The sequence below is a fragment of the Garra rufa genome, chromosome 4, assembly GCF_049309525.1.
Source record: "Garra rufa chromosome 4, GarRuf1.0, whole genome shotgun sequence".
NCBI classification, from domain to species: Eukaryota; Metazoa; Chordata; class Actinopteri; order Cypriniformes; family Cyprinidae; genus Garra; species Garra rufa.
The window spans coordinates 11,139,514-11,167,320 of NC_133364.1; the positions used below are offsets into that span (position 1 = coordinate 11,139,514).

General features: G+C 35.4%; 2 protein-coding genes and 2 non-coding genes across 4 annotated transcripts in view; all 4 read left to right on the forward strand.

Annotated features, from left to right (window-relative positions):
• Window positions 1-16,529, forward strand: part of sbf1 (SET binding factor 1) — a 72,922-nt gene extending 56,393 nt beyond the window's left edge. The window contains exons 20-40 of the mRNA XM_073837714.1: window positions 1,674-1,866; window positions 2,040-2,167; window positions 3,885-4,060; window positions 4,962-5,098; window positions 5,455-5,662; window positions 5,748-5,944; window positions 6,581-6,718; window positions 7,181-7,276; window positions 7,427-7,501; window positions 7,828-8,000; window positions 9,477-9,653; window positions 9,761-9,862; window positions 9,945-10,130; window positions 12,131-12,257; window positions 12,438-12,568; window positions 12,681-12,920; window positions 13,010-13,117; window positions 13,196-13,401; window positions 14,335-14,422; window positions 14,548-14,679; window positions 14,761-16,529. Coding sequence (XP_073693815.1) covers window positions 1,674-1,866; window positions 2,040-2,167; window positions 3,885-4,060; window positions 4,962-5,098; window positions 5,455-5,662; window positions 5,748-5,944; window positions 6,581-6,718; window positions 7,181-7,276; window positions 7,427-7,501; window positions 7,828-8,000; window positions 9,477-9,653; window positions 9,761-9,862; window positions 9,945-10,130; window positions 12,131-12,257; window positions 12,438-12,568; window positions 12,681-12,920; window positions 13,010-13,117; window positions 13,196-13,401; window positions 14,335-14,422; window positions 14,548-14,679; window positions 14,761-14,859 — 3,117 coding nt within the window. The 3' untranslated portion in view covers window positions 14,860-16,529. The remainder of the gene's footprint in view (window positions 1-1,673; window positions 1,867-2,039; window positions 2,168-3,884; window positions 4,061-4,961; window positions 5,099-5,454; window positions 5,663-5,747; window positions 5,945-6,580; window positions 6,719-7,180; window positions 7,277-7,426; window positions 7,502-7,827; window positions 8,001-9,476; window positions 9,654-9,760; window positions 9,863-9,944; window positions 10,131-12,130; window positions 12,258-12,437; window positions 12,569-12,680; window positions 12,921-13,009; window positions 13,118-13,195; window positions 13,402-14,334; window positions 14,423-14,547; window positions 14,680-14,760) is intronic.
• A 1,864-nt stretch (window positions 16,530-18,393) lies between these two features.
• Window positions 18,394-18,483, forward strand: trnay-gua (transfer RNA tyrosine (anticodon GUA)). The gene is given in 2 exon segments: window positions 18,394-18,430; window positions 18,448-18,483. It is a non-coding gene; the product is annotated as a tRNA-Tyr (tRNA).
• Window positions 18,484-18,836: 353 nt separating this feature from the next.
• Window positions 18,837-18,924, forward strand: trnay-gua (transfer RNA tyrosine (anticodon GUA)). The gene is given in 2 exon segments: window positions 18,837-18,873; window positions 18,889-18,924. It is a non-coding gene; the product is annotated as a tRNA-Tyr (tRNA).
• Window positions 18,925-19,186: 262 nt separating this feature from the next.
• naf1 (nuclear assembly factor 1 homolog (S. cerevisiae)) lies at window positions 19,187-26,471 on the forward strand. Its single transcript, XM_073838423.1, has 9 exons — window positions 19,187-19,281; window positions 20,891-21,525; window positions 21,654-21,822; window positions 21,942-22,035; window positions 23,964-24,046; window positions 24,850-25,010; window positions 25,104-25,155; window positions 25,324-25,414; window positions 25,495-26,471. Exons 1-9 carry the CDS (start codon window positions 19,243-19,245, stop codon window positions 25,821-25,823), a joined length of 1,653 nt encoding a protein of 550 aa, XP_073694524.1. The 5' UTR covers window positions 19,187-19,242; the 3' UTR covers window positions 25,824-26,471.
• The last annotated feature ends 1,336 nt before the right edge of the window (window positions 26,472-27,807 follow it).

Genomic DNA, 27,807 nt, shown 5'->3' on the forward strand with positions numbered 1-27,807 from the left:
TAAATGCATTTATCCAAGTATCCCATGCTTTGAATCAACGTGAAATCTAAATTGACCCTATGCACTTCGCAATGCGTGTAAATAATCAGTGCACATTATAAAAAATGTTTGTCTTTTGTAATCTTTCATCAAAATATTACTGTTAACAAAAGTCTTTCTAAAATATTGTAATGTAAAAACTTATTTTTATTAATAATTAAATGTAATTTAAATTTGTTTTAATAAAATGGTAATTTACATTTTGATATCAGTTACTAAATTCAGGAATTTATTAAATAGGTAATTTAATAAAAAAAGCTTTTTAAGTTAAAAAAAATGTTAAAAAGTAATTGTAATTTGATTAAAAAAAAGGTCACTTGCATTTAAAAATCAGTATTTAACTTTTAAAAAAATTGTTAGTGAAGTCTTTAAAAAATAATTATTTTAAATTAATTTAAATTTTAAAAATATGTAATTGAAGTAAAAGAGTTATTTGGAATTTTTTTAAATTTGATTAAAAATGGTAATTTACATTTTAAAAATCTGTATTTAAATTCAGGCATTTTAAAAAACTTTTTTATTGATTTTTAACAAATTAATATTGTAATTTTAAATAATGTATTTATTAATAATTGAATTTGAAAAATAAGTGATTTAAGAAAAAATATAAAAAAGTAATTTACATTTAAATATCAGTTAAAAAGGTAATTTAATTTTAAAAAGTTGCTAATGAAGTATTTTTAAATAATGTATTTATTAATAATTAAGTTGGAAAAATAATAATTTTAGTTAAAAAGAAAAGGTATTTTAATTTTTAAAAAATTGCAATTGAATTAAAAAATGGTAATTTGCATTTTAAAAATCGGTAATTAAATTCAGATAATTTATTTAATTTTCATTTAAAAACAATTTGTTAATGAAGTATTTCTAAAATGTTGTTATTTGAAAATAATTTATTTTAAATAATTCATTATTTATTATGAATGAAATAGAAATATGTAATTTAAGTAAAAAAAAAAAAAGAGGTAATTTAATTGTTGCAAAAATGGTAATTTATTAAAAAGGTAATTTACGTTTTAAAAAACAGTGTTAAACAGTGTAAAAAAATGTTAACAAAGTCTTTCTAAAATATTGTAATTTAAAAATTATTTTATTTATTATTAATTAAATACAATATATTCAGAAACTTTAAAATTGCTATTTGATGAAAGAAAATATAACTTACATTTTATTTAGGTAGTTTGATAAAAAAAGTAGTTGTAGTTTTTGTTAAATTTTTTTGCTGTAATATAAAATAGCAATAAATTAGAATTTTTCTTTTTTCATGATCTAATCAGTTCCCATTGGATGAAATCAGTCATACTTGATTGAACATCCCGTTTTACTGAAATACTGAAATAAATCACATTACAGATTCACTTTCACATTGACCTGAAGCATTCAGATGAATTTGTTTCATTACACTCATTTACACGCTCAAGAAATGTCAAACAGACAGAGAGGAAATGCACCATTGCTGTGTGTTTTTGATTTGAATGATCAGTTTCCTCCAGTTCTTGATCTCCTGAAGCATCTGCATGTTTGCAATGAAGTATGGTTTTTATTTCATATTTGAGCAGCTCACACAATACATACTGATTTTGCATTCCCTGTTTCCTCTGTATTTTTTTCTTCTTGTCTCTTTCTAACTCCAGCCCAAGCTTTTGAGACCAACGCTGCTCCCTGGTGAGGAGTTCGTGATGGACGGCATGCGGGTCCATCTGATAACAGACGGCCGAGAGGAAGCCACGGGGGCGATGGGCGGCCCGCCTCTGCTGCCCGCCGAGGGAGCGATCTTCCTCACTTCCTACCGCCTCATATTCAAGGGCACGCCCACCGACCCTCTCGGTACGCTCCTATTGGTCAAAAGTCATGCTTCTCTCTGCGGCTGATTTGCATAATTAGAGTCGTGCAGTTGGAATGCTGGTGGAATTGAATTAAAGAAATTGGAATGAAAATTGAAATGAAAAAGCCTTTTTGTAGGTGCGTTAAATATTGCCGTACATGTTTGTGTTTTGCAGTTGGAGAGCAAGTGGTCACCCGCTCGTTCCCCATCGCCTCCCTCACGAAAGAGAAGCGGATCTCTGTTACTCTTCCCATGGATCAGTTCATCCAGGAAGGGCTCCAGCTGCGTTCCTGCACCTTTCAGGTATTGGGTGTCACCTGACCTTTCTCTATTTCCTGTTGCTCCATAACTCACAGTGCATTAAGTTACGTACGTGTACAAAACCCTCTTATATTAAATTAATTATATAATTTTTTTTATTATTTCATTAAATTAATTAATTCAAGTATTTATTATTATTTATTTTTTTATTATTAAAAAGTGTTTTTGGGATTTTGGTGCAAAAAATAGCTTGCACATATTTTGCTATATTTGAGATTTAGTAGCATGACAATTGATTAAAAACCCTTCCTGTTCAGTTAATGCAGACTAATATCATATTATAATTTAATTATATAATTTTGTTTATATATGTATTATTTAAAGAGTATACTTAAAATAAAATATTTATTTAAATATTTTATTTAGCTAAATTTGAGGTCAAGTACCACGGGAATTGGTCAAAAACCCCTTCTATTAAATTATTACAGACTAATATCATATGTATTAATTATATAATTTGATATGCATGTATAATTTAAAAAATGAGCTTAAAACATTTATTTTATTTTGCTATTTATTGAAAAAATATATATTTTGCTAAAAAAGATTTTTGATATATTTGAGATTTAGTAGCATTAGAATTCATCAAAAACCTGTCCAATTCAGTTAATACAGACTATTTTCATATTATATATTAACTATATAATTGGATTTATATATTTATTATTTAAAAATATGCTTAAAATGTTTGTTTATTTAAATGTTTTATTTTGCTTTATTTGAGATTTAGTAGCATGAGAATTGATCAAAAAATTGTCCTATTCAGTTAATACAGACTATGATCATACTATAGAATTTTATATATATATATATATATATATATATATATATATATATACATACATACATATACATATACATATACATATATATATATATATATATATATATATATATATATAGAGAGAGAGAGAGAGAGAGAGAGATATAGATAAAAAATAACTAATATTCTTCAAATGTCTTTATTTTGCTATATTTGAGATTTAGTAGCATGAGAATTATTTTATATATATATATAATATATAGCATGACTAATATCATGTTATATATAAATTATATGATGTGATTTAGATATGTGTTATTTAAAAATATACTTAATGTATTATTTATTTTGCTATATTTGAGATTTAGGATGAGAATTGATCAGTGTATATATATTATTATAAAAAAATACGTAAAATATTTATTTAAATATTTTATTTTGCAATATTTGAGATATAGTATCAAAAGCCCTTCTTTTTTAGTTAATTCAGGCTGTATCATATTGTATATTAATTATATAATTTGATGTATATATGTGTTAAAATATACTTAAAACATTTATGTATTTATTTATTTTATTTTGCTATATTTGAGATTTAGTAGCTTCCAGTTAATGCATACTAATTTCATATATTAATTATATAATTTGATTTGTATATGTATTATTAAAAAATATATTTTTAAAATATTTATTGATTGATATCTTTTGCCAATATTTTATTTTACTTTAGTGTATTTATTTTTTGTTTGTGCATATTTGGGATTGTTTGCATGCCCCCCCCAAAAAACAACTGTATTTGACTTGGTGTGATTGGTTTTGGTGCAAAAAAGTAGTTTGCAACAATTTTATTTTATATTATTTGTGGTTTAGCAGCATTGAAAATGGATCAAGCTTTTACTCTTCACGCTTTTCTCAATACTTTTTCTTCTCTTGTAGCTGATGAAGATCGCCTTTGATGAGGAGGTGGCGTCGGATCTCGCCGAGGTGTTCAGGAAGCACATGCATAAGCTCAGATACCCACAGCACGTCCAGGGCACGTTCGCCTTCACTGTGGGCCAGTCTGCAAAGATGGTGGTGGAGCACAAGACCAAGGACAAGAACCAGTCACTAAAGTAAGAACCAAATGGATGCAGGTCTAGGAGAAGGGCACTTTCTCTATAATTGTGCAACGTGTGACACAGCTCCCAGTAGACCATTTCTGGTTTTCCACCCTCTTTCTCTCTCACACACAAATGCAATTTCTTTCTGAGTCCAGCCTTTTCCTGTTAGAGTCATGTGTCCCAGTGGCACTGGTTAAAAACCCGGAGAGAGAGAGGAATAGAAATAGCATGTGGTGGGGCTGACAAGCCGTGAATTATTCAGCAGTGGAAATTGCAAAGGTTCTTGCGTTAAGATCCTGCATTCGCAGCAAATGGATGTCATGGCAAACTCAAATGCAGTTCTGTTCTACATGATAGTTTAGGATCAATAAGGTTTTCAAAGAAGCTTTTCTGATCTTCAAGGCTGCTTATATTTGAGCAAAAATACAGATAAAACTGTAATATTGTGAAATACTATTACAGTTTAAAATAGTGGTTTTCTATTTTAACATACTTTAAAACAGAATTTATTCATGTGATGCAAAGTTTAATTTTCAGCATCATTAATCCACTTTTGAGTGTCACATGATCCTTCAGAAATCGTTCTAATATGCTGATTTATTATTAATGTTTTGGAACCAGTCATTCTTTTTTCAGCATTCTTTGATAAATAAAATATTAAAAAAAAGAACAGCATTTATTTAAAATAGAAGTCTTTTGTAACAATATTACTGCCGTTTTTCCTTCTTTCTTTGAAAGATATTATTTCTATTCATCAAAGATGTGTTTAATTGATAAAAAGGTGATAGTAAACACTTAGAGTGTTAGAAAAGAATAAATGCTGTTCTTTTTAACTTTATATTCATCAAAGAATCTTGAAAAAGTAACATAAATCTGATTTTTCAAGTGATTCAAATGTTGCTGTTTCTTCTAGAACGCTGTCTAAAAACCTGGTTAAAACCGCAAAGAGGACCATTGGGCGTCAATATGTGACCCGGAAGAAGTACTCTCCACCAACCTGGGAAAACCGCAGCAGTTTACAGTCTGAGATGGATGAGGATGAGATCTCTGGTAAGAAAAACACACACATTGACACTGATAGACTGATGTTTGCAGACTGATGGCTATGTGTGACCCTGGACCCCAAAACCAGTCATAAGGGTATTTTTTTAAAACTGAGATTTATACAACATCTGAAGTCTGAATAATATATCGGAATAAGCTTTCCATTGATATATGGTTTGTTAGGATAGGACAATATTTGGCCGAGATACAACTGGAATCTGAGGGTGCCAAAAAATCTAAATATTGAGAAAATCACCCTTGAAATTGTTCAAATAAAGTTCTTAGAAATGCATATTACTAATTAAAAATTAAGTTTTGATATATTTATGCTAGGGAATTTACAAAATATCTTCATCCAACAGTGTCTGAAGAGCCAGACCAGAGTTCGCTTACGCTGTCCTCCACCATCCGCTCATCAGACCGTCAGACCATGAGTAACGTGGTCGAACGGGCCTGCTGTCGGGACTACCAGCGGCTTGGACTGGGAACGCTCAGCAACAGTCTGACCCGCTCTAAAAACGAGCCCTTCCGGATTTCCACCGTCAACCGGATGTACACGGTCTGCCGAAGGTGAGTCAAAGAATTCTTAGAAACGAAAAAGCGTAGTATAGCAATTGCACCCAAATCTCATTGGCTCTCTGTTTGTGTGTTTCAGTTACCCAGGGTTACTGATTGTGCCTCAGAGCATCCCTGATTCCACCATTCAGCGCATTTGCCGCTGCTACCGGCAAAACCGCTTCCCTGTGGTGTGCTGGAGGAACTCGCGCACCAAAGCTGTGTTGCTGCGCTCGGCCGGCCTGCATGCTAAAGGCGTCGTGGGCTTCTTCAAATCACCCAATGCACCCAGTGCAGGTCAGAACCAGAAGCAGAGATTAAAGAGATAGCTCACCCAAAAGTAAAAATTCTGTCATTAACTACTCGCCCTCATGTCGTTCCAATCACGTAAGGCCTTTGTTCATGTACGGAACACAAATTAAGATATTTTTGATGAAATCCAAGAGCTTTCTGACCCTGCGTAGACAGCAACATAACTGACACATCGAAGAGTTTGTTTTATTTGCACAAAAAACTATCATAAATGTGACCCTGGACCACAAAACCAGTCATAAGTGCAAATTTGTTGAAATTGAGTTTGTTACTTGCATCCATGTTCTTATTAATAATAACAAAGATAAAATAATGATATAAATTGTTATTGTGAAATAAAATTACTGTATCATCAAATAAGCTTTGGTTTTATCTTTTTAGCTAACTTGCCAAAGTTACCTTTCTGGGCCTTGAACGTGTCAGTTGCGTTGCTATCTATGCAGGGTCAGAAAGCTCTCAGATTTCATCAGAAATGTCTTAATTTGTCTTCCAAAGATGAACAAAGGTCTTATGGGTTTGAAACGACATGAGGGCAAATAATTAATGATAGAATTGTAGTTTTTTTTTTTTAACTGATTCTCTTATTAAACTAAAAGTAAACATATTTGTGTTGGATTCCAGGCCCGTCCCAGGCCGACTCCACCAGTCTGGAGCAGGAGAAGTATCTGCAGGCCATCATCAGCTCCATGCCCTCATACAGCGAGGCCAGTGGGAGGAACACGCTCAGCGGCTTCACGTCCTCCCACATGAGTACTTCAGGTGTCTATATTAACTTTCCCAGACCATGTCACAAAATTAGATGTACCTTAACTATTTGTGACACAGGACCACAAAACCAGTCATAAGGGTGAAGCTTTCCGTTGATCTAGGACAATATTTGGCTGAGATACAACTATTTGAACATCTGGAATCTGAGGGTGCAAAAAAATCTAAATATTGAGAAAATCACCTTTAAAGTTGTCCAAATTAAGTTCTTAGCAATGCATCAAAAACTCAGTTTTGATATATTTATAGTAGGAAAATTTACAAAATATATTCACTGAACATGATTTTTACTTAATATGCAAATGATTTTTAGCTTAAAAGACAAAATTATTATTTTTGACCAATACAATGTATTTTTGGCTATTGCTACAAACCGTGCTACTTAAGACTAGATTTGTAGTCCAGAGTCACATTCACACCTTAATGTGTTCTGTGTGTGTCATTTTTGGGCCTCAGATTCATCAGACAAGCTGAGGCAACCTAAAATAGGAGCTTTAATGAAACAAGTCATGGGGACTAAAGAGGACGTGCCTGGAACCTTCAGTCGAGGAGGTGAGAGTGTGTTTTAAGATCCTTAGACATAACCCACCATTCATTCCTCTGTTCCCAAGCATTTATAAGTTCTTTAAGTTTTTGACATCCATTGGCTGCCCGATATTGTTTGCGGATGGTAACGGGCATTTTTATGTCGTCTGACCTTAGCACTGGGTCAGAGGGCAAGGGTCATCTCCCTCTCTCAGCCTAGAGTTTCAGTCAAGGCCCGCAACTCGCCTAGAGGTACAGTAGGCCCGCCCCTGCTCTCCAATCTAACCAATCAAATCTCTCAACAAAGACGCCAGCGAGTTTGAGCACTAAGTGTCCGTGTAGTGTTGTCATCCTTTTTTCCTGTGCTAACTAATCGTTGACCATGTCTGTTTGATTTACTTGACTGTTTGTGAGGATGTGATGAGCATCTCTTTGCATGTGATCCACCAGATTGTCCTATTTGTTTAGTGTCTGTAGCCAATCCCCAAATAAACATGCAAATTCACACACACACATATGATTCCGCAAATCCTGTTCTCCATCAGTGAATGATCTCTGTCTGTGTTTGTGTTTCCCAGGAAAATGGGGCAGCATTCGTGGGAGTGGGCGGCTCAGCACGTATAACCCTGATGTGGGGAACAGATTGGCTGGGAAAGAATCACCTCAGGCTAATGGAGGCCCAACCGAGACCTATTTCCTTCGCCAACAGAGAGCGTACCTCTACATCATTGGAGACAAGTCCCAGCTCAAGGTTGCTAGCTTAAATACTTTTGAGGTTAAATACAGTTGAGGTCAAAAGTTTACAGACACCTTGCAGAATCTGCAAAACGTTCATTATTTGACCAAAATAAGAGGAATCATACAAAATGCATGTTATTTTTATATTTTGTACTGACTTGAATAAGATATTTCACATAGAAGACATTTACATATAGTCCACAAGAGAAAATAATAGCTGAATTTATAAAAATGACCTTGTTCAAAAGTTTACATACACTTGATTTTTAATTCTGTGTTGTTACCTGATTTTTTTGTTTAGTGATAGTTGTTAGAGTCCCTTGTTTGTCCTGAACAGTTAAACTGCCTGTTCTTCAGAAAAATCCTTCAGGTCCCACAAATTCTTTGTTTTCTTGGCATTTTTGTGTATTTGAACCCTTTCCAACAATGACTGAGGTTCATCTTTCACAATGAGGACAACTAAGGGACTCGGTTGCAACTATTACAGAAGGTTCAAAGCATTTAAAGATCAGGGAAAATTTAACTTATTTTGTCGTATGGGGAACATGTACGTATCTTCTGTAGCTTCTGAAGGGCAGTACTAAATGAAAAAAAGTATGATGTTAAGGCAAAGTAAGAAAAATGTACACATCCTCATTCCATTCAAAAGTTTTCACCCCCAGCTCTTAATGCATTGTGTTTCTTTCTGGAGCTTCAGTGAGAGTTTGAACCTTCTGCAATAGTTGCATTTGAGTCCCTCAGTTGTCCTCAGTTTGAAAAGATGGATCTCAAAATCATACAGTCATTGTTGGAAAGGGGTTCAAATACACTAAAAAGGCTGAAAAGCCAAATAATTTGTGGGACCTGGAGGGTTGAACTGTTTGGAAAAAAACAAGGGACTTGTGAACAACTATCATAAAAAAAAAAACACAGCTGTGGATCATTCAGGTAAAAACACTGTGTTAAGAATCAAGTGTATGTAAACTTTTGAACAGGGTCATTTTTATAAATTCAGCTATTTTTTTCTCTTGTGGACTGTGAAATGTGACCCTGGACCACAAAACCAGTCTTAAGTCGCTGGGGTATATTTGTAGCAATAGCCAAAAATCAAAATGTAATTTTTGATTAGTAATATGCATTGCTAAGAACTTAATTTGGACAACTTTAAATGTGTTTTTCTCAGTATTTTGATTTTTTGCACCCTTAGATTTCAGATTTTCAAATAGATGTATCTCGGCCAAATATTGCCCTATCCTAACAAACCATACATCAATAGAAAGCTTATTTATTGAGCTTTCATATGATGTATATATCTCAGTTTTGTAAAATTTAACCTTATGACTGGTTTTGTGGTCCAGGGTCACAAATATCTTATTTAGGCCAGTGCTAAATAAAAAATAACATGCATTTTGTATGACCCTCTAATTTTGCTAAAATACAACAATTAACACATTAATTGCCGTATTGAATTGTGGCTGCTCAAGCTAAGCCTTCTTTTTGTTGCATTCAGGGTGGAAAGCAAGACTCCTTCCAGCAGTGGGAGGTGGTTCCCATCGAGGTTTTTGATGTACGGCAGGTCAAGAACAGCTTTAAGAAGCTGATGAAAGCCTGTGTGCCTTCCTCATCCAGCAGTGACCCAAACATGACCTTTCACCGCTGCCTGGAAGAGTCAGAGTGGATGAATCTGGTACCTTACCACTTTTCCCCTTTTATTTGGGTTCATTTAACTTAAAAATAGCGTTTCGGTCAGTTGGTTCTACATTTTTTGATGTTCTTGATGTTCGTGTCCCGTAGCTTCACAGGGTTCTTCAAGTGTCCGTTCTTGTTGTGGAACTCCTGGACACGGGTTCCTCTGTCATGGTTAGTTTGGAAGATGGCTGGGATGTCACAACACAGGTAGGACAAACATCTAAATGTGGATTAGCTGCATTTGCCATTGAGTTTGTTCATGTCTGCATTAAAGCTGTGTTGGATGTAGGTGGTGTCCCTGGTGCAACTTCTGTCGGATCCATACTACCGAACAATCGATGGCTTCAGGCTGCTTGTGGAGAAAGAGTGGTTATCGTTCGGTCATCGATTTAGCCATCGTGGAGCCCAGACGCTAGCCAGCCAGAGCAGTGGATTCACACCTGTCTTCTTACAGTTCCTTGACTGTGTGCACCAGGTATGTGTAGAGGCTGCTGTCCGATATGGGTTTTCCAGTGAAAAATTGATTATTTTGACCCATACAATATATTATTGGCTATTGCTGCAAATATACCTGTGAAACTTAAGACTAGTTTACATTTACATCCTAATGAACACCCAATATGTGCTGTTCGGGAATCACTAACTTTGTTTTTTTGTTTGTTTTTTTGTTTTATGTTTCACCATTGTCTTTATGCAATCAAATGCATGGCATTGTTGCATGCAGGATGTTTTGTTTGTACATGTATTTTTATTCTGTTTGTCAGTGGAGCTGTTTAAATCTATTTCTGGAAAGTTCTTTTCTTGTACGTCGTAAAACTTGCACATGCTGTTTTGTTGGGTGTTGACAGAGCGATCACCGCATTCTTAGAAGGTTTTGTCCACCTAAACGGTAAAAGAATAAACTTTTATATGATTAATGATAGTATGAGAAGGTACAGAAAGACAGATAATATACAAATACTTGACTTAACTTCCTGCTTTGTCACACTAAATGGACCACACCTTTGAAGATGAGATAACTTACTATAACTCATGTGGATTGCTCAAGCCCTATCTAGCTCATTTACCCTGAAGATAAGAAAGGACTGTCTTTCCTCTCACATTTGAAGAGTGAGATTGCTTAATAGTGGCATTTCAGAACCTTGAATCTGGATTTGACAAGAAGTCAAGGATGATTGTTATCTCTTACACAATGAACTCGATTACGCTTCCAGAAATCCTGGAGATCTGGTTGCTTTTCCCATGTCCTTCTCACTGATAAGGCAGTTTGAAGAAAAGACGAAAACTTGCCCACTCTATTCTCTGTTCCTCAGCTTTCAAATGACTTATAAATCTCTATTAAAAAAAGCTGACCTTTACACAGTACTTTTAATTTTGTGACCTCAATGATCAGCTGTTTTTTTTTTTGTTTGTTTGTTTAGTGATAGTTGTTTAAAGCTGCCCACTGTTCTTCAGAAAAATCCCTCAGGTGCCACAAATTCTTAGTTTTTTTTTTTTTTTTTTTTTTTTTTAGCATTTTTGTGTATTTGAACCCATTCCAAAGACTGTATGATTTTGAGATTCATCTTTTCAAACTGAGGACAACTAAGGGACTTATATGCAACTATTATAGAAGGATCAAACGTTGACTGATGCTCCAGAAGGAAAAACGATGCATTAAGAGCCGGGGGTGAGAACTTTTGAACAAACATCTTTTTTATTTTGCCTAAATATAATTTTTTTTTTTTGCAATAAGAGCCAAGGAGCTTATTTTGTCTTCTGGGAAACATATAACTATCTTCTGAAGCTTCTGAAGGGCTGTACTAAATGAAAAAAAAAAAAAAAGATAATTAGACAAAATAAGGAAGCTTCACCCCCAGCTCTTAATGCATTTTTTTTTCCTTTTGGAGCATCAGTGTTAGAACCTTCTGTAATAGTTGCATTAGTCCCTCAATTGTCCTCAGTGTGAAAAGATGGATCTCAAAATCATACAGTCTTTGTTGGAAAGGCTTTAAATACACAAAAATGCTGGAAAACCAAAGAATTTGTGGCACCTGAAGTATTTTTCTGAAGAACAGCGGACAGTTTAACCGTTCAGGACAAACAAGGGACTATCACTAAACAATAAAAAAAACAGCTTGTGGATCGTTCAGGTAACACGGTATTAATAATCAAGTATATGTAAATTTTTGAACGGGTCATTTTTATAAATTCATCTATTAACTACATGCATTTTGTATGATCCCTCTTATTTTGGTAAAATAATTAACATTTTGCACATTCTGAAAGGGGGATGTAATCTTTTGACCTCAACTGTACTGTTTTATATAGTATTATCTTGTGGTGTTGTCCATATAAACGTAGATATTACACTTGCAATTTGCTTTCAAGAGTCTCGTATTGGTCCTTGGTCTAATGCAAGCAAATGTAATTAATTGTTCAGCAGCTTAAGGTTTTACATTTCAATAATCTTCCCTCTGCTTATTTTCCCAACAGATCCATCTACAGTTCCCCATGGAGTTTGAGTTCAGTCAGTACTATCTGAAGTTCCTAGCCTACCACTACGTCTCCAACCGCTTCCGTACCTTCCTGCTGGACTCAGACTATGAGCGTATAGAGCTCGGTAAGTAAATCGCCAACAACTTATTAAATGCTGTGTAATGATGGTTGTGATCGAATCATCTTTTATGTCATTGTACTCTGATTGTGTAATGCTGTCAAATCAGGAAGATTCATGGTGCTTATTTATAGTGTTCAATCATTGAACCCTTTTTGGCCCTATCCCAATATTTTGTCTGTGTAGGAGTCTTGTATGAGGAAAAAGGTGAGAGGAAGAACCCTCAGGTGTGCAAGTCTGTCTGGGATTACATCGACCGGCTCAACAAGAAGACCCCTGTATTCTACAACTACATGTTTTCTCCTGAGGAGGAGGAGGTAACTGTTTAGTTTTGATCTGAAATATTTAAAAAAACAAGACACAAATCTAAATGACTTTAGTGCCCTCTATTGGTTAGTGTGTGTAACTCACCTTTCTTTTGTCTTGCAGGTCTTGAAACCCTACAGTTTCATCTCCAACTTGAAGGTCTGGGACTTTTACACAGAGGAAACACTGTCTGAGGGTCCGTCCTTTGACTGGGAATTAGTGCGGGGTCGGCCGGAGAAGCCACAGGAGGAAGCCGGGGATAGACAGGAGACGACGGCCCCCAAGTCCCAGCGGAGGATTGTCTGGCCTTGCTATGACAGCCTCAGTAAAGTCCTTCCTGATGCCATCACTAAACTCCTGCAGGTGAGGAATAAAGCAGACGTCCTCATTATAATGAAGCTGTTTTTAGACACAAATCCTGATCTTTTCTTAATATCTTATCATCTTTTTAGGATGTGCAGAATCTGGAAATTGAGTTGGGACAACCTACGGAAAAATGGAAGGACACTTGGGACAAGATTAAGACGGCCCAACGGGTTGAGTCCAGACTAGAGAGCAGAGTAAGATGTTCATCTATTTTTTTTATCTATAAATGACTAATGGATGGTGAACTAATATTTTGTTTTCTATTATCCCAGCACTCCTTCTCCAGCTCTCTGCTCATGTCGTCGAATCTGAGTCACCAGCGGCGCTCTCAAGGTGTGTATCTGCAGGAAAGCGGGGTCGGATCTTCCATCAACCTGGCACTGGACTGCGAGGTCAGCGCCACATCCACACCCGCGGCTGGTCGACCCAGTACCAGCACGCTCTACAGCCAGTTTCAGAGCACTGAGAGCGAGAACAGGTGTGTAAACACATTCTTCATACTTCAGCTGCTTCCCCACGTATGTTTTTGGAAGAACAACATTTTCAACTTTTTTGCATTTATTTATTAATTTGACCAGTGTTCTAAAACTATCAAACAGTAATTGACATGATTCAAAAAAATATCAGATGGAATTTCTTAGATGTTTTACATTTAAAAATTAGAACTGCTGCCTTGGCAAGTAACTGAAATAGATGAATTTAAGTTAAAATATTACTCAAATTAAAATTATTTAAAGATAAATAGAAACATTAGAGAAAAAAAAGCATATTTCAGGTTAAAATGTTTAAATTTATATGAATGTATAACAGAAAGTGTACATTGTTGTTTTTTTTACCCAATTTTTAATACTTTTTTTTAGTTTTCACTAGTTAATTCTGAATGGTCCAGTTGTGTAAGAAATAAATGTTTTTTTTACATTTATGTATTTTATCAGTGTTGTCACTGTAAAACTATTAAATAGTAATTGACAATGAAATAAATGTAATAAAATATAAATATTATATGGAATTTAAAAAAAATTAAATGTTGCATTGGCATTAAGTTTAAGTTAAAATACTAAAATTGAAATCGAATTATTTAAATTAAAATGAAAACTGAAATTATAGCTAATTTAAAATATTAGTAAATTCTGTAATAGTGTGTGTGTGTGTGTGTGTGTGTGTGTATATATATATATTATTTTTTTTTTATTTATTTTACAAATAAAGCACATACAGTATTTTATAAATATTGTATTTTATCAATATAAAATATTAGATGGAATAAAATTTGATAAAAAGATAAGTTTAAGATGAAATACTAAAATTGAAATCGAATTATTTAAAGATAAATAGAAATGTTTAAAAGAAACATCTCTTGAATAAAAATCTAAAATGTAATCTTTTTTTATATGTTTGTTTCTGGATATAGGAGCTTTGAGGGTATATTATACAAAAGAGGTGCTTTGCTGAAACCTTGGAAGCCACGATGGTTTGTACTGGATAAGACCAAACACCAGGTACGTTGCTTTACTGCTAACCAAACACTGAAAACTGGTTTTGGAGCCATAATGTGTTTCTCATAGAAATAATTCAAAAGGTGTGAAACTGAAGCTCTTATCCAGCGTTTGTCTCTCTTTCCCAGTTGCGCTACTATGAAACAAGGCAAGACAAAGATTGCAAGGGAATGATCGATCTAGCTGAAGTGGAATCTGTCTTCCCAGGGACGCCCACCATGGGAGCCCCCAAAAACATAGACGACAAAGCCTTCTTTGATGTAAGACCTCTATTAGCACATGTTGCGTTATTCATCCATGACCCGTTATTAACATTTTCCCCGCTTTCTTTCTTCCCTCAGCTCAAGACGACCAAAAGAGTGTACAACTTCTGTGCCCAGGACAGCGCGAATGCACAGTTATGGATGGACAGTATTCAAAGTTGCCTATCAGATGCGTAGTGGGCGGGGCTTTGCAGAAGACAGACCTGTGACACTTTGTGAGGGGGGCGGAGCTAGAGACGGACAGTGCTCGTAGCCAATAGGCAGCACTTTCTAAGGTTTACAGAGGGCTTCCGTATTGGTGGTATTGAACTGAACAATGTCGCACCCTCACCATTTCAGCGTTTTTGTTTTAAAAAAACACGTCGGAGAATTCCCTAAAAGACTCATATATGTGAACTCATGCTCGGCTTGTTTTAAACACACCCTGGATGTCGCTTTTGCGAAAAGGCATGCGATTTTTCATCCCACGTTGCTCGAATACTGCCACTGGCACCTCTCAGCTATGCAGGGGCCAAAAAAATGCCCAATTACTAGCCACTGATCTCTATACCATCACTATGCCACTGCTTGGAGTCTGGACTCGCACCAAACAAATTCTGCCTTCTCATTGGCTGGTCAAGTTCTCTCGCTCGCTTCCGATTGGTTGGCCTCGTCCGCGCAGTGGTTCATGAAGGATTTTGTTTTCTTTTACCTTAAATCCAAACAATCTAAAAAGTCACATTTTAAGTCCAAACGCCATCTGGAGATTCAGATTCGATTGTTTACAAACTAAATTCTTCCTATGAATATTAACCACTATTGCTTTTGAAATTTAAGGGATATTGAAGGATGTGTTTTGTCATAATCTATGTACAAAATTACAATTCTTTGATTTTTTTTTTTTTATTAGAAGCAAAGGATGCAGACTAAAAGGGGGGAAACTGTGGATAACCTTGTCGTTTCATCAAGTGTCTGTTTACACCAATCAGAGGTCAGAGACTGGAGTTGGCTGCTGTGACGTGGCTCACTTCCTGTAACAAATACGCAAAGTGTAAATATGGGGTACAAACACCGTTTGAATGAGATATCAGACTTGCCATATCTAGGTTTTTGTCACAGCGTGTCCTGAAATCTCCAGGCTCTGAGCTCTGGATCTGTCAGAATCAGTGTTTTAGTTAGTCTGTTACCTGTTCTGTTGAATCCTGTACATAGAGGAGTTTGTTTATATTATTCCTTTAGAGAAAGAGTCTATTTTGCTGGACTTGGTGAGGATGCATAAAAGTATCACCTGTTTATCACAGGACTTCTTTTTTTTTTAATTCAGATACAAGAACTAACACACATACACACACACACACACGGTGTAAAATAGGGTAATACTTCGATGGCGAAATTTGAATTGTAGATTTTGTTCCAATAACTCCCTTGTATATAATACTCAAATATGTATGTTAATGGTAGTAATTTATTTAACTTTTGTCTCCTGAATATGACAGTCCTCAGAGCACCGCTTAACTTTGAAATTAGAAACCCAATATGTGCCATTGTTTATCTCTTGTGTTTAACGTGACTAATGATATATCTATTTTTTGGAAACCTTCAGATGTGACTCATAATAAACCTTAAATTTCTCCTTTTTTTTTTTTTTAAGACGATACAGGTTGACATAATTTGAGTCCTAGGATGCCGCAGGCTTCGTAACATTTGAGCGAAAAGTATATCTGACGTCAAAAACTGCATAACATTTTTAATTATTTATTTTTCATACGTTTTTTAATTCGATTTATTTCATCTGATCCAGGTTGTGTTGTCAATCATGCCATATATTTTTTAGGATTAAACCACTTGAGGTTCAAGGCCTCCTGACATTTCTGTGTGTGCTGCTTTTTTTTTCTGTTTACTCAAGTCACTGCGAAGATTTATATTAATTTTCCACCTGTTTCTTCAACGCGGAAGTAAGCCTTCCGAAGAATAACAACGAAGAATAAAACTGCGGTGGGTTCATAATTAAGATAATTAAACGCACCAATTTGCATTATAAAGCAGTAAAATTAGCCATTTTGTGTGGTTAAATATAGCTGGACGCCAAATTTACAAATGGCTGTCACCTCTTTACGGGAAGAGAAGGTGGATAAATATCCTTCCTTAAAACATCAGAATATAATAGGGCGTGAATAATTTTGCTCTTTAGTACGGTTAGAAGTGTAATTCATGCTTTATGATTTAATAATATTTCATAGAGAAAAACTCTCAATTATAATTCTATAATCATTTACTCAAACCTGTATTACTATAATTTTTCTGAGATTATCCACTTTATTTTCCAACGTGGTAGTAAGTTTATCCGGTTAATTAGCCGCTATGGGGAAATGACATGAAGAATAAAAACGTTCAGTAAATGGTAAGACTGTTTGCACTATAAACCTGTGTTCATAATTAAGATAATACATTAAAATAATATGGTAAGACACACCAATTTGCAATATCAAGCAGCAAAACGCTGTGATGCGGATGAGATCGGAAGGCAAAAATAAGGTGGTCTCATTCACAATCTTTTTTTGTGTGTGATCCACGGAAGATATAGGCTACAGGTTTCGTTTAACATGAGTTTTTGAACAGCACGTTTTTTTAGGATTCTCTTCTGCTTCTCTTCATTTATTTGATCCAAAATACAGCAAAAGCAGAAATATTGTGAAATATTTTTACTATTTAAAATAACTGCTTTCTATTTGACTTTGTTTTAAAAATGTAATTTATTCCTGTGATCAAAGATACATTTTCAGCATCATGACTCCAGTCTTCAGTGTCACATGATCCTTCAGAAATCATTCTAATATGCTGATTTGCTGTTCAAAAAAACTTTTTTATTATTATCAATATTTAAAACAGCAGAGTACATTTCTTCAGGATTCTTTGATGAATAGAAAGATCCAAAGATCAGCATTTATCTGAAATAAAAAGCTTTTGTAACATTATACACTGACCAGTGACCACACCTTTCAAAAGTTTGGAGTCGTTTTTTTTTTTTTTTTGTACAGAAATTATAGAAATTAATACTTTTATTTAGCAAGGATGCTTAAAATTGATCAAAAGTGATGCTAAAGATATTTATATTGTTACAAAAGATTTCTATTTCAGATAAATCCTCTTTTTGTAAACTTTTGTTAATCAAAGAAACCTGAAAAAATTCTGCTCAGCTGTTTTCAACATAATAAATGTTTTTAAGCAGCAAATCAGAATAACGGAAATATTTCTGAAGGATCGTGTGACTGGAGTAATGATGCTAAACATTCAGCTTTGAAATCACAGCAATACATTACATTTTAAAATATGTTCGAATCGAAAGTAGTTATTTTAAAAAGTAAAAATATTATTTAATCAAATAAATGCAGGTTTGGTGAGACCTCTTTAAAAAACTTAAAAAATCGTACTGTTCAAAACTTTTGTTTTCTCTTGAAGTTGCAAATTCTTAATGCACACGTACAAGGATTTAAGTACCCATAGCACCATCTGCTGGTAACTTTTTAACATTACACGAGCTGTAGCTTGGCTATATGTTTTGTAAGCTAAAATCCAGCATTTAAATTCAACGAACGAAATGCACTGTAGAGTATTTCCTGCCTCTACTCAATGAAGTTAAAAAAGAGAAGCTAAAACTTATGCTGTTAAAAGACCCGTCTGTGATTGGTCGACTGACAAGCCAATCAGAAGTAGATTTCGGTATTGGGCAGACCTTCGATAGCTCAGTTGGTAGAGCGGAGGACTGTAGTGGCTTAACAAGCTGAAATCCTTAGGTCGCTGGTTCGAATCCGGCTCGAAGGAAAACGTTTATTTGCTTCGGTTTATTAGTAACCAGCAGTTTATCATGTAATTAGTATTATTTACGTAACTTGTATAAGTATTTTGAATATATTAATAATAGCTTACGTTAACGTAATTATAACGATGACCTAACGGCAAAATGATTATTTAACGATCGCTTTTTATTTTTATTTTTTATTATTTATTTATTTTTTGTTAAAGAAGAATAATTGAACATGACAAAAATATTGAAATGTAAATCCAGATACACATAATATAAGAGCAGTCTTAAACTGTTTAACAGTGAATAAGTGGAATAACCACATATACGTTTGCTACCAAGTAAATTCCAGTGTGAATGACGTCACGATAGACCTTCGATAGCTCAGTTGGTAGAGCGGAGGACTGTAGAGGTTGATCACTGACATCCTTAGGTCGCTGGTTCGAATCCGGCTCGAAGGAGTTGATTTTTCTGTTACATTACAACACTTTAGAATTTCATTTCACGTTTATACTGATTCTTCAGTACCACGTTCGGTGTATGAACAACTGACATTACATATAACTTTGTAAACAATGAAGAGTGTTCCTCATATATCTTTAAATATGTTCAATAAACATATTTACTTCATTTTCGAACGTTTTAATTAGTATTAGTAACAGTAACGATTGAGACCTTTATTTTGAAAGACTCCTGCGGTTCCTGTTGTTGTGACGCCGATGACGTCAAATCACATTTGAAGCGCTTTCTTCACGCTGTTCTCACATGGAAACCTAAACATGGAGAATTCAAGCACAGAGAACGTAATTGATGGCCAGGTAAATAATCTTATACATACTAACGAGTGTTGTGATAATTCATATTAATTTCTGTGCACTTGATACGGAAGCGAATTCCTAGTAACGTTAACGGTTAGAAAAGTGTAAACTCATACTTTAAACGTGAATTATCGATTATTGAGCATGTGCTTCAGCAGTTAGGTCATTTTTATAAAGTGATAGTCGAAGATGCAGCTCACCTTGAGAGAATCAAATGTCAAATGTTGGATGTTAAATTGGATTGCAAGTCACAGCATTACTGCCAACCTCCTTTGCCACTTTAATCTTGAATTCTGATTACTTAAAGGGGCCTTCGGTATTTTTCAATGATTAAAAAAGTATCACCCATATAACAACAATCCGCATTTATGAGACATATAATTTAAAGGATGTACACTTGCGTTAGATGAGGAACTGACATACGTCTTCTATTTAGAAAAAGTTATTTTATTTCTACACTTAACGGGTCGCCGCCTCATGATATCACGTGACCATATAATGTAGTTTAACGCGTTATAATAAAAACAACGATAAAAATGTACTACCAGTCAAGTTTTTGAACAATAATAAGTTTCTTCTGCTCAGTGAGCCTGCGTTTGTTTGATTCAAAGTACAGCAAAAACAGCAAAAAATTTTACTTTTTAAAATATCTGCTTTCTATTTGAATATATTTTAAAATGTAATTTATTTCTGTGATTTCAAAGCTGAATTTTTATATTCTGATTTGCTGCTAACATTTATTATTGTTATTATCACGTTGAAAACAGCTGAGTAGAAGTTTTGTCAGGTTTTTGTGATAATTAGAAGATTTAGAAGAACGGCGTTTATGTGAAATAGAAATCTTTTGTAACATTATAAATGTCTTTATCATCACTTTTGATCAATTTAAAGCATCCTTGCTAAATTAAAGTGCAGTATTTATCTATACTGACTCCAAGCTTTTGAATTGCACAGTGTATAATGTTACAATAGCTTTTTATTTCATGTAAAAATTGATCTTTGGATCTTTCTATTCGTCAAAGAATCCTGAAAAAATGTACTCAACTGTTTTAAATATTGATAATAATAAAAAAAAAATATTTTTTTGAACAGCAAATCAGCATATTACAATGATTTCTGAAGGATCATGTGATACTGAAGACTGGAGTAACAATGCTGAGAATTTGGCTTTGATCGCAGGAATAAATTGCATTTCAAAAATATTCAAATAGAAAGCAGTTATATTACATAGCAAAAAATATTTTACACGATTACTGCTTTTGCTGTATTTTGGATCAAATAAATACAGACTTGGTGAGCAGACGAGACTTTTTTTAAAAGAAAAACATAAAAAAAAATCTTACTTTTTAAAAACTTTTGACTGGTATTGTATTTGCTTAAATATGTTTATATAAAGTGCTTTCAGTCAGGGCTCAAACCATTTTATAAAGCATAAACATTAAAGTATATAACAGTTAAAGGCATAGTCAAAAACGTGGCAGACATTTAAATATCAGAAATATTGATTTGACACAAGAGTTCTTCTCATGTACTTTTGCATTGTTATATTAGATCACAATAACATTTGTATTGAGTTTTAACTCGTTATATACTCTTGTTTCTTTTACAGAATCAAGATCAAGGATCTGACAAAGACAAAATGGAATTGGATACTAACAATACACAGCTTAAGAATAAAACGACTGGTGATCAGAGCTTGGGTCCTCAACTTGGACCAACAGATGAGCCATGCACAAGTAGTCAGTCTGAACAACTAGAAGATCAAAGCGGTAGTGGTCAGCTTGGACCAACAGAAGCTATACACACAGGAGATCAGAGCTCTAGTGATCAACCTGAACCAAAAGCAGAGTCTTTTACCAGTGATCAGTCTGGATTGACAGGAGATCAGAGCTCCAGTGGTCAGCTTGGACCAACAAAAGTGATCATCAGTGATCAGATGGGAGACCAAAGCACTGGTGGATCATCTGGACTGACAGCAGATCACTGCACCAGCATTCAGTCTGAGCAAAGTGGTCAATTTGGACCAACAGGAGAACATTCAACCAGTGATCAGTCTGGACTGGCAGGAGATCAGATCTCCATTATTCAGCCTGAACAAACAGGTGATCAGATCTCCAGTGTTCAGGCTGGACCTGAAAAGATGGAGTGTAGCATTGTGGTTAGTCCACAATCTGGGACTGGATCATTGGGTCTGCTGAGCATGCAGTACAGAGAAAACAGCTCTGATGACAACTGTTCAGACAGGTAAAATAATATGTTAAATTTTGTGCTTTAAGAACCTCATATAAAGCTCATAGATGGTAGTTTTATCATTGTGTGCCTAAAGTTCCAAAAAGCTAATACTGATTCATTCTTATTTTTATATGATTCAGTGACTCAGACTCTTCATCCTCCACATCCTCTTCTTCATCATCCTCAACCTCTTCTTCCTCTGAGCCTATTAATTTAGTCATGAACAGTGTGGAAGATGATGAAGGTGTTGCCATGGGCAATGAGAAAAAGCCTGCACCATTGAAAACCCAAGATGAGCTGCTTATCGATGTGAGAAGCTAAGCGGCAATCTATAAACCAAATTGATGTTTCTATTGGCAAATATCTCAGTTTTCTAAGCTGTGATCGAATCAACAAAGACCCTTGTAATGTATCTTCTGTATGTGTAGGATCTTCCTGCCGTGGAGAACCTCCAAATCAGCCTTCCAGAAGATACAGAGATGGAGCCCATTGGGACAATATCAAGCGTTGTGGAGCAGTTAGGTATATAGGCATCTGCCAAAAGCTATGCATACATTCACTACCGTTCAAGATTTTGAGGTTGGCAAGGTTTTTAAAGTTACTGTTCAAGGCTGCATTTAAATGCTTAAAAATGCAGTTTTAAATATTTTCAAAATGTAATTTATTCCTGTGATGCAAAGCTGATTTTTTTTTAGCATTATTACTCCAGTCTTAAGTGTCAAATGATCCTTCAGAAGTCATTATAATATGCTGATTTGGTGTTCAAAGAATTTTTTTATTATCCAAAAAAAAAAAGAATTATATATACAGTCGTGGCCAAACGTTTTGAGAATGACACAAATATTAGTTTTCACAAAGTTTGCTGCCAAACTGCTTTTAGATCTTTGTTTCAATTGTTTCTGTGATGTACTGAAATATAATTACAAGCACTTCATGCGTTTCAAAGGCTTTTATCCACAATTACATGACATTTCTGCAAAGAGTCAGTATTTGCAGTGTTGGCCCTTCTTTTTCAGGACCTCTGCAATTCGACTGGGCATGCTCTCAATCAACTTCTGGGCCAAATCCTGACTGATAGCAACCCATTCTTTCATAATCACTTCTTGGAGTTTGTCAGAATTAGTGGGTTTTTGTTTGTCCACCCGCCTCTTGAGGATTGACCACAAGTTCTCAATGGGATTAAGATCTGGGGAGTTTCCAGGCCATGAACCCAAAATTTCAACGTTTTGGTCCCCGAGCCACTTAGTTATCACTTTTGCCTTATGGCACGGTGCTCCATCGTGCTGGAAAATGCATTGTTCTTCACCAAACTGTTGTTGGATTGTTGGAAGAAGTTGCTGTTGGAGGGTGTTTTGAAACCATTCTTTATTCATGGCTGTGTTTTTGGGCAAAATTGTGAGTGAGCCCACTCCCTTGGATGAGAAGCAACCCCACACATGAATGGTCTCAGGATGCTTTACTGTTGGCATGACACAGGACTGATGGTAGCACTCACCTTTTCTTCTCCGAACAAGCCTTTTTCCAGATGCCCCAAACAAGCGGAAAGAGGCTTCATCAGAGAATATGACTTTGCCCCAGTCCTCAGCAGTCCATTCGCCATACTTTTTGCAGAAGATCAATCTGTCCCTGATGTTTTTTTGGAGAGAAGTGGCTTCTTTGCTGCCCTTCTTGACACCAGGCCATCTTCCAAAAGTCTTCGCCTCACTGTGCGTGTAGATGCGCTCACACCTGCCTGCTGCCATTCCTGAGCAAGCTCTGCACTGGTGGCACTCCGATCCCGCAGCTGAATCCTCTTTAGGAGACGATCCTGGCGCTTGCTGGACTTTCTTGGACGCCCTGAAGCCTTCTTAACAAGAATTGAACCTCTTTCCTTGAAGTTCTTGATGATCCTATAAATTGTTGATTTAGGTGCAATCTTAGTAGTAATATCCTTGCCTGTGGAGCCATTTTTATGCAACGCAATGATGGCTGCACGCGTTTCATTGCAGGTCACCATGGTTAACAATGGAAGAACAATGATTTCAAGCATCATGTCAAGTCTGCCATTCTAACCCAATCAGCCTGACATAATGATCTCCAGCCTTGTGCTCGTCAACATTCTCATCTGAGTTAACAAGACGATTACTGAAATGATCTCAGCAGGTCCTTTAATGACAGCAATGAAATGCAGTGGAAAGTTTTTTTTCGGGATTAAGATAATTTTCGTGGCAAAGAAGGACTATGCAATTCATCTGATCACTCTTCATAACATTCCGGAGTATATGCAAATTGCTATTATAAAAACTTAAGCAGCAACTTTTCCAATTTCCAATATTTATGTAATTCTCAAAACTTTTGGACTGTATCTATCCATATATTTTTACATCTTAGCTGAGAGACACCATGCAAGTTTTGCCTTGGCTTAAAGTACTTAAAGTACATTTCATACTAAATTGTTTCATTTTATTTAGTGATTGTGGAGTCGTACAAGAACACACCAACATTGAATGAAGACAGCGTGTTATTCACCAAAAACAGAAACTCTATTGGCAAGGTCAGTAACAGTTATCTTTCTGTGGCATATTTCATCAAACATCAGTAACAATTCATAAAATTATTTTAAATCTGTTGTCCTACAAGGTGGCGATATTCACCGTTTTCACCACAAAAAATAAAGTCAGAATTGTGAAATATTAACATGCAATTGCAAGTTAATAAGTCAGAATTGTGAGATATAAAGTCACAATTCTTGACTTTTCCCCCAGAATTGCGTGAGATGAACTCACAATTGTGAGAAATAAAGTGTAAGATAAGAGTTTATATCCCACAATTGTGACTTTATTTCTCAGAATTGCGAGAGTCACAATTGTGATTATATCTCACAATTCTGAGAAAAAAATCACAATTGGAAGTTTATATCTCCCGATTCTAAAAAAAGAAACAACTGCAAGTTTATATCTCACAGTTCTGAGAAAAAAGTCGCAATTGCTTGTTTAGATCTCACAGTTCTGTGAAAAAAGTCACAACTGTGAGTTTGTGTTATGCAATTCTGAGAAAAGTCTGAAAAAGTTTATATCTTGCAATTCTTAGTTTTTCTTTTCAATTCTGGCTTTTTTCTCAGAATTGTGAGATATAAAATCTAATTTTGAAAAAAGAAAAAGAGTCAAAATTGTGAGATGTAAATGCGCAATTGTGAGAATAAAAGACAGAATTGTTAGATAGAAAGTCGAAATGACCTTTTTTTTTTATTTAGTGGTGGAAACAGGCTTCAATGTGATGTACACTAACTTGCCAAAGAGAGTAATGGTATGCAATTTTCAGTTGTTTTGTGGGACTAAAATGTTGGTTTCTCCTCAGATCTTTGAAGTCTTCGGTCCAGTTTGCCAGCCCTACTATGTTTTGAGGTTTAACTCCCAAGAGGATATCGACCAGAAAGACCTTAAAATCCGAGACCCGGTTTACTTCGCCCCCAAAATTAAAGATTTCACAGACTATATCTTTACAGAGCGACTCAAAGTGTGAGAACCTCAGTTTTACTGAAATATCTTCAATGCTGTTCTGCTGTGGTACATTTTCACAAACATTTACAAATTACTTTTCTTTTAAACAAGGTTCAAAGGCTCAGATGCATCCTGGAGAAATGATCAGGAACCACCCCCTGAGGTAAATGTGCTGTTTTTATAATAATGTTTTAGGAAATCAGGTCAACAAAGGCTTAAACTCTACGGAATAGAGCGAAATCCTGTCCTAATAGTGTGTCATGGATATTATCTATTAATAAGTGGTGATTTAGCCTCTCCGCTGATTGGTTTTTGTTCTGTGTTTATGTAGGCACTCGATTTTAGCGATGATGAGCAAGAGAGGCTGGCCAAACAAAAGCTTAAAGAGCAAAAGAGACGGCAGAAAAACGATTCTGACTCAGGTGAGATTTGTACCTGCATGGGGCACCATGCATATGTATATGCACTAAGCGCTTTGTTAATCACTGTTTGCACTTTCCAGAGGATGAAACGGACGCCCATAAAGGTCTACCCCCTCATAAAGCCGGTCGACGGAAGCCCCGACAGAACCGCAACACTCCCCGTGGGCAGCACCATCACAATCGTGGCGGCGGTTTTCATAGCAACTATCATGCTCGCCCTCCCTTCCCACCTGACTACAGGTTCCCCCCTCCAGATCCACACATGTTTCCCTTCCTGGGCCCAATGATGCCACCCTTTCCCGGACCTCCACCCTTTCACATGGGAATGCCCCCCTGGCCCCCAGGGCCCAATCAGGGCTTTATGTTCCAGCCCCCACCTCCACCTCCTCCACCACCGCATAACCAGTAAAACTGGGACTAAATCCTCTTTATAACATGCGCCCTAAAAGGGATCACAATCTTTGCATACTAATCCAACTGTATGCTGGTGTATAGTATGAGTTAAGCATAACTGTGTATTATTGGAGCGCAATTTTTCATTTTGTATTAAAAATGATTAATTTCTCACTTTTAGTGTGCCTTTTTCACTGTGTGGGGTCAGACATGATTGCTCTGTTTTTTTAATCTGCTTTGTTCCATTTATTTACGCACTAAAAATGAGATTGCTGTTCTTGTTCTAAATGCAAAATGTTGATTTGATGCACATTTTAAAGGGATAGTCCAGCCAAAAATCAAATTTGCCATCATTTACTCACCCTCAAGCTGTTCCTGTAAAAATTTATTTCAGCTCTTGAAAACAAGATATTTAGAAAAATGCTGGTAACCAAACAGTTGACGGTAGCCATTGACTTCTAATACTATGGAAGTCAACTATTTGGTTGCCAACATTTCACAAAAATATTTTTCTTTCTGGTTCACAGAAGATCAAGTCATACTGATTTGGAACTAGTGAAGGGTGAGTATTTGACAATACAATTTTCATTTTGGAGTGAACTGTCCCTTTAAGCAGCTATGAGAAGGTAATATCTTGTAATATTTTTTTCCAGGAGTCGGTATATCCATATAAATAATCATGGAATGAATAAAAATGTATTTTTCTCAAAGTCTATGTGAGTCATTCACGAAAATATTAACAACATTGAAATTTGCAAGGGATGCATTAGAGGTGAGTTTCTCATTGTTTCTCTATTACGTTTTTGATGAATTAATACATGTTTGATGCTGTTAGTGTTTTAGTTGGAGTTAAACACTTTGTTGATGATCAATTTCAGGTGACTTATTACAGCTCAAGTTATCCAGCCAAAAAACAGTGAGTGGTTTTCTCTTTTTTTTGACAATATTATGATTTAATATTGTCTAATTGCCAGTTTTGTGTAGTCTAATGTTGACAAAGCAGCATAAAGTTGATTCTGTGCTTCACTGGCTCCAGAAAAGCATTTGTTTACTGCAAAAGGTGATATTTAGTTCAAAGCTTCTCAACCTTTTTGACTCCAAGGCCCATCTTTGTCCAAGACAATATTCAAAGGCCCTCCTATCTAAGATGATATGTAACTCTCGTAACTCAAAAACCCTTGATTTAGTCCAATCTGTTCTACAATCAGAAATGACAGCCCTGATCTATTGTTATTTTCCATTTTTAACGAAATGTTCAAAATAGCATCAGCTCTCTGCCCTATCCCATGATCCCGTATCCCCTTTCCTACTGATATTATGGATGTCCTGGAAAGCTCTTGTCTTTCTCTTGTTTAGAAACTGTAATTCTGACCTCAGCATCCCAAGCGTTGTGGCTCAAGGTCGCAGTGTGTTTCCAGCAGATTGGCAGTGCCCAGGGCAGCGCTATCCATCTGGGAACTGGCAGTTTCATTCGTTTCCGTGCAGTATGGGGCACCTGGATGAAAAGCGTGGACTGCGATTGCTATCTCAACCATGTTGGAAACTCTAAAACAGGAGGGAAATGTGTTATTTCACAGCGACATGGCTTATTTTATAATTGGGGGTGCATTAAGGTCAGATTTTATTATTTAAATCATAAAAATTGTATGAGATGTTATGCACGCCAAAACACCTACCTGTGTGGATATAAAACATACTGTAAAAGTATATGACAAGCAGCTTTATAGTTATTAAAAATGTAATTTCAATGGCAGACCTTGTCTGGCCAATATTTCTACTATTTCTACTTTCTAGTCAAAGTTAACCTCATATGGACCACACAACCAGTCTTAAGTAGCATGGGTATATTTGTAGCAATAGCCAATAATACACTGTATGGGTCAAAATGATACATTTCTATTTTATGCCAAAAATCATTAAAGCTAATGTTCCATAAATATATTTTGTACATTTCCCACTGAAAATATATCAAAACAAAATTTTTGATTAGTAATATGCAT

Coding starts and splice junctions, on each gene's coding strand:
- naf1 (XM_073838423.1), top strand. CDS start 19,243: ATGGAGAATTCAAGCACAGAGAACGTAATTGATGGCCAG. Junction 21,526..21,653: donor GATGACAACTGTTCAGACAG/GTAAAATAATAT, acceptor TATATGATTCAG/TGACTCAGACTCTTCATCCT. Junction 25,011..25,103: donor TTTACAGAGCGACTCAAAGT/GTGAGAACCTCA, acceptor CTTTTAAACAAG/GTTCAAAGGCTCAGATGCAT.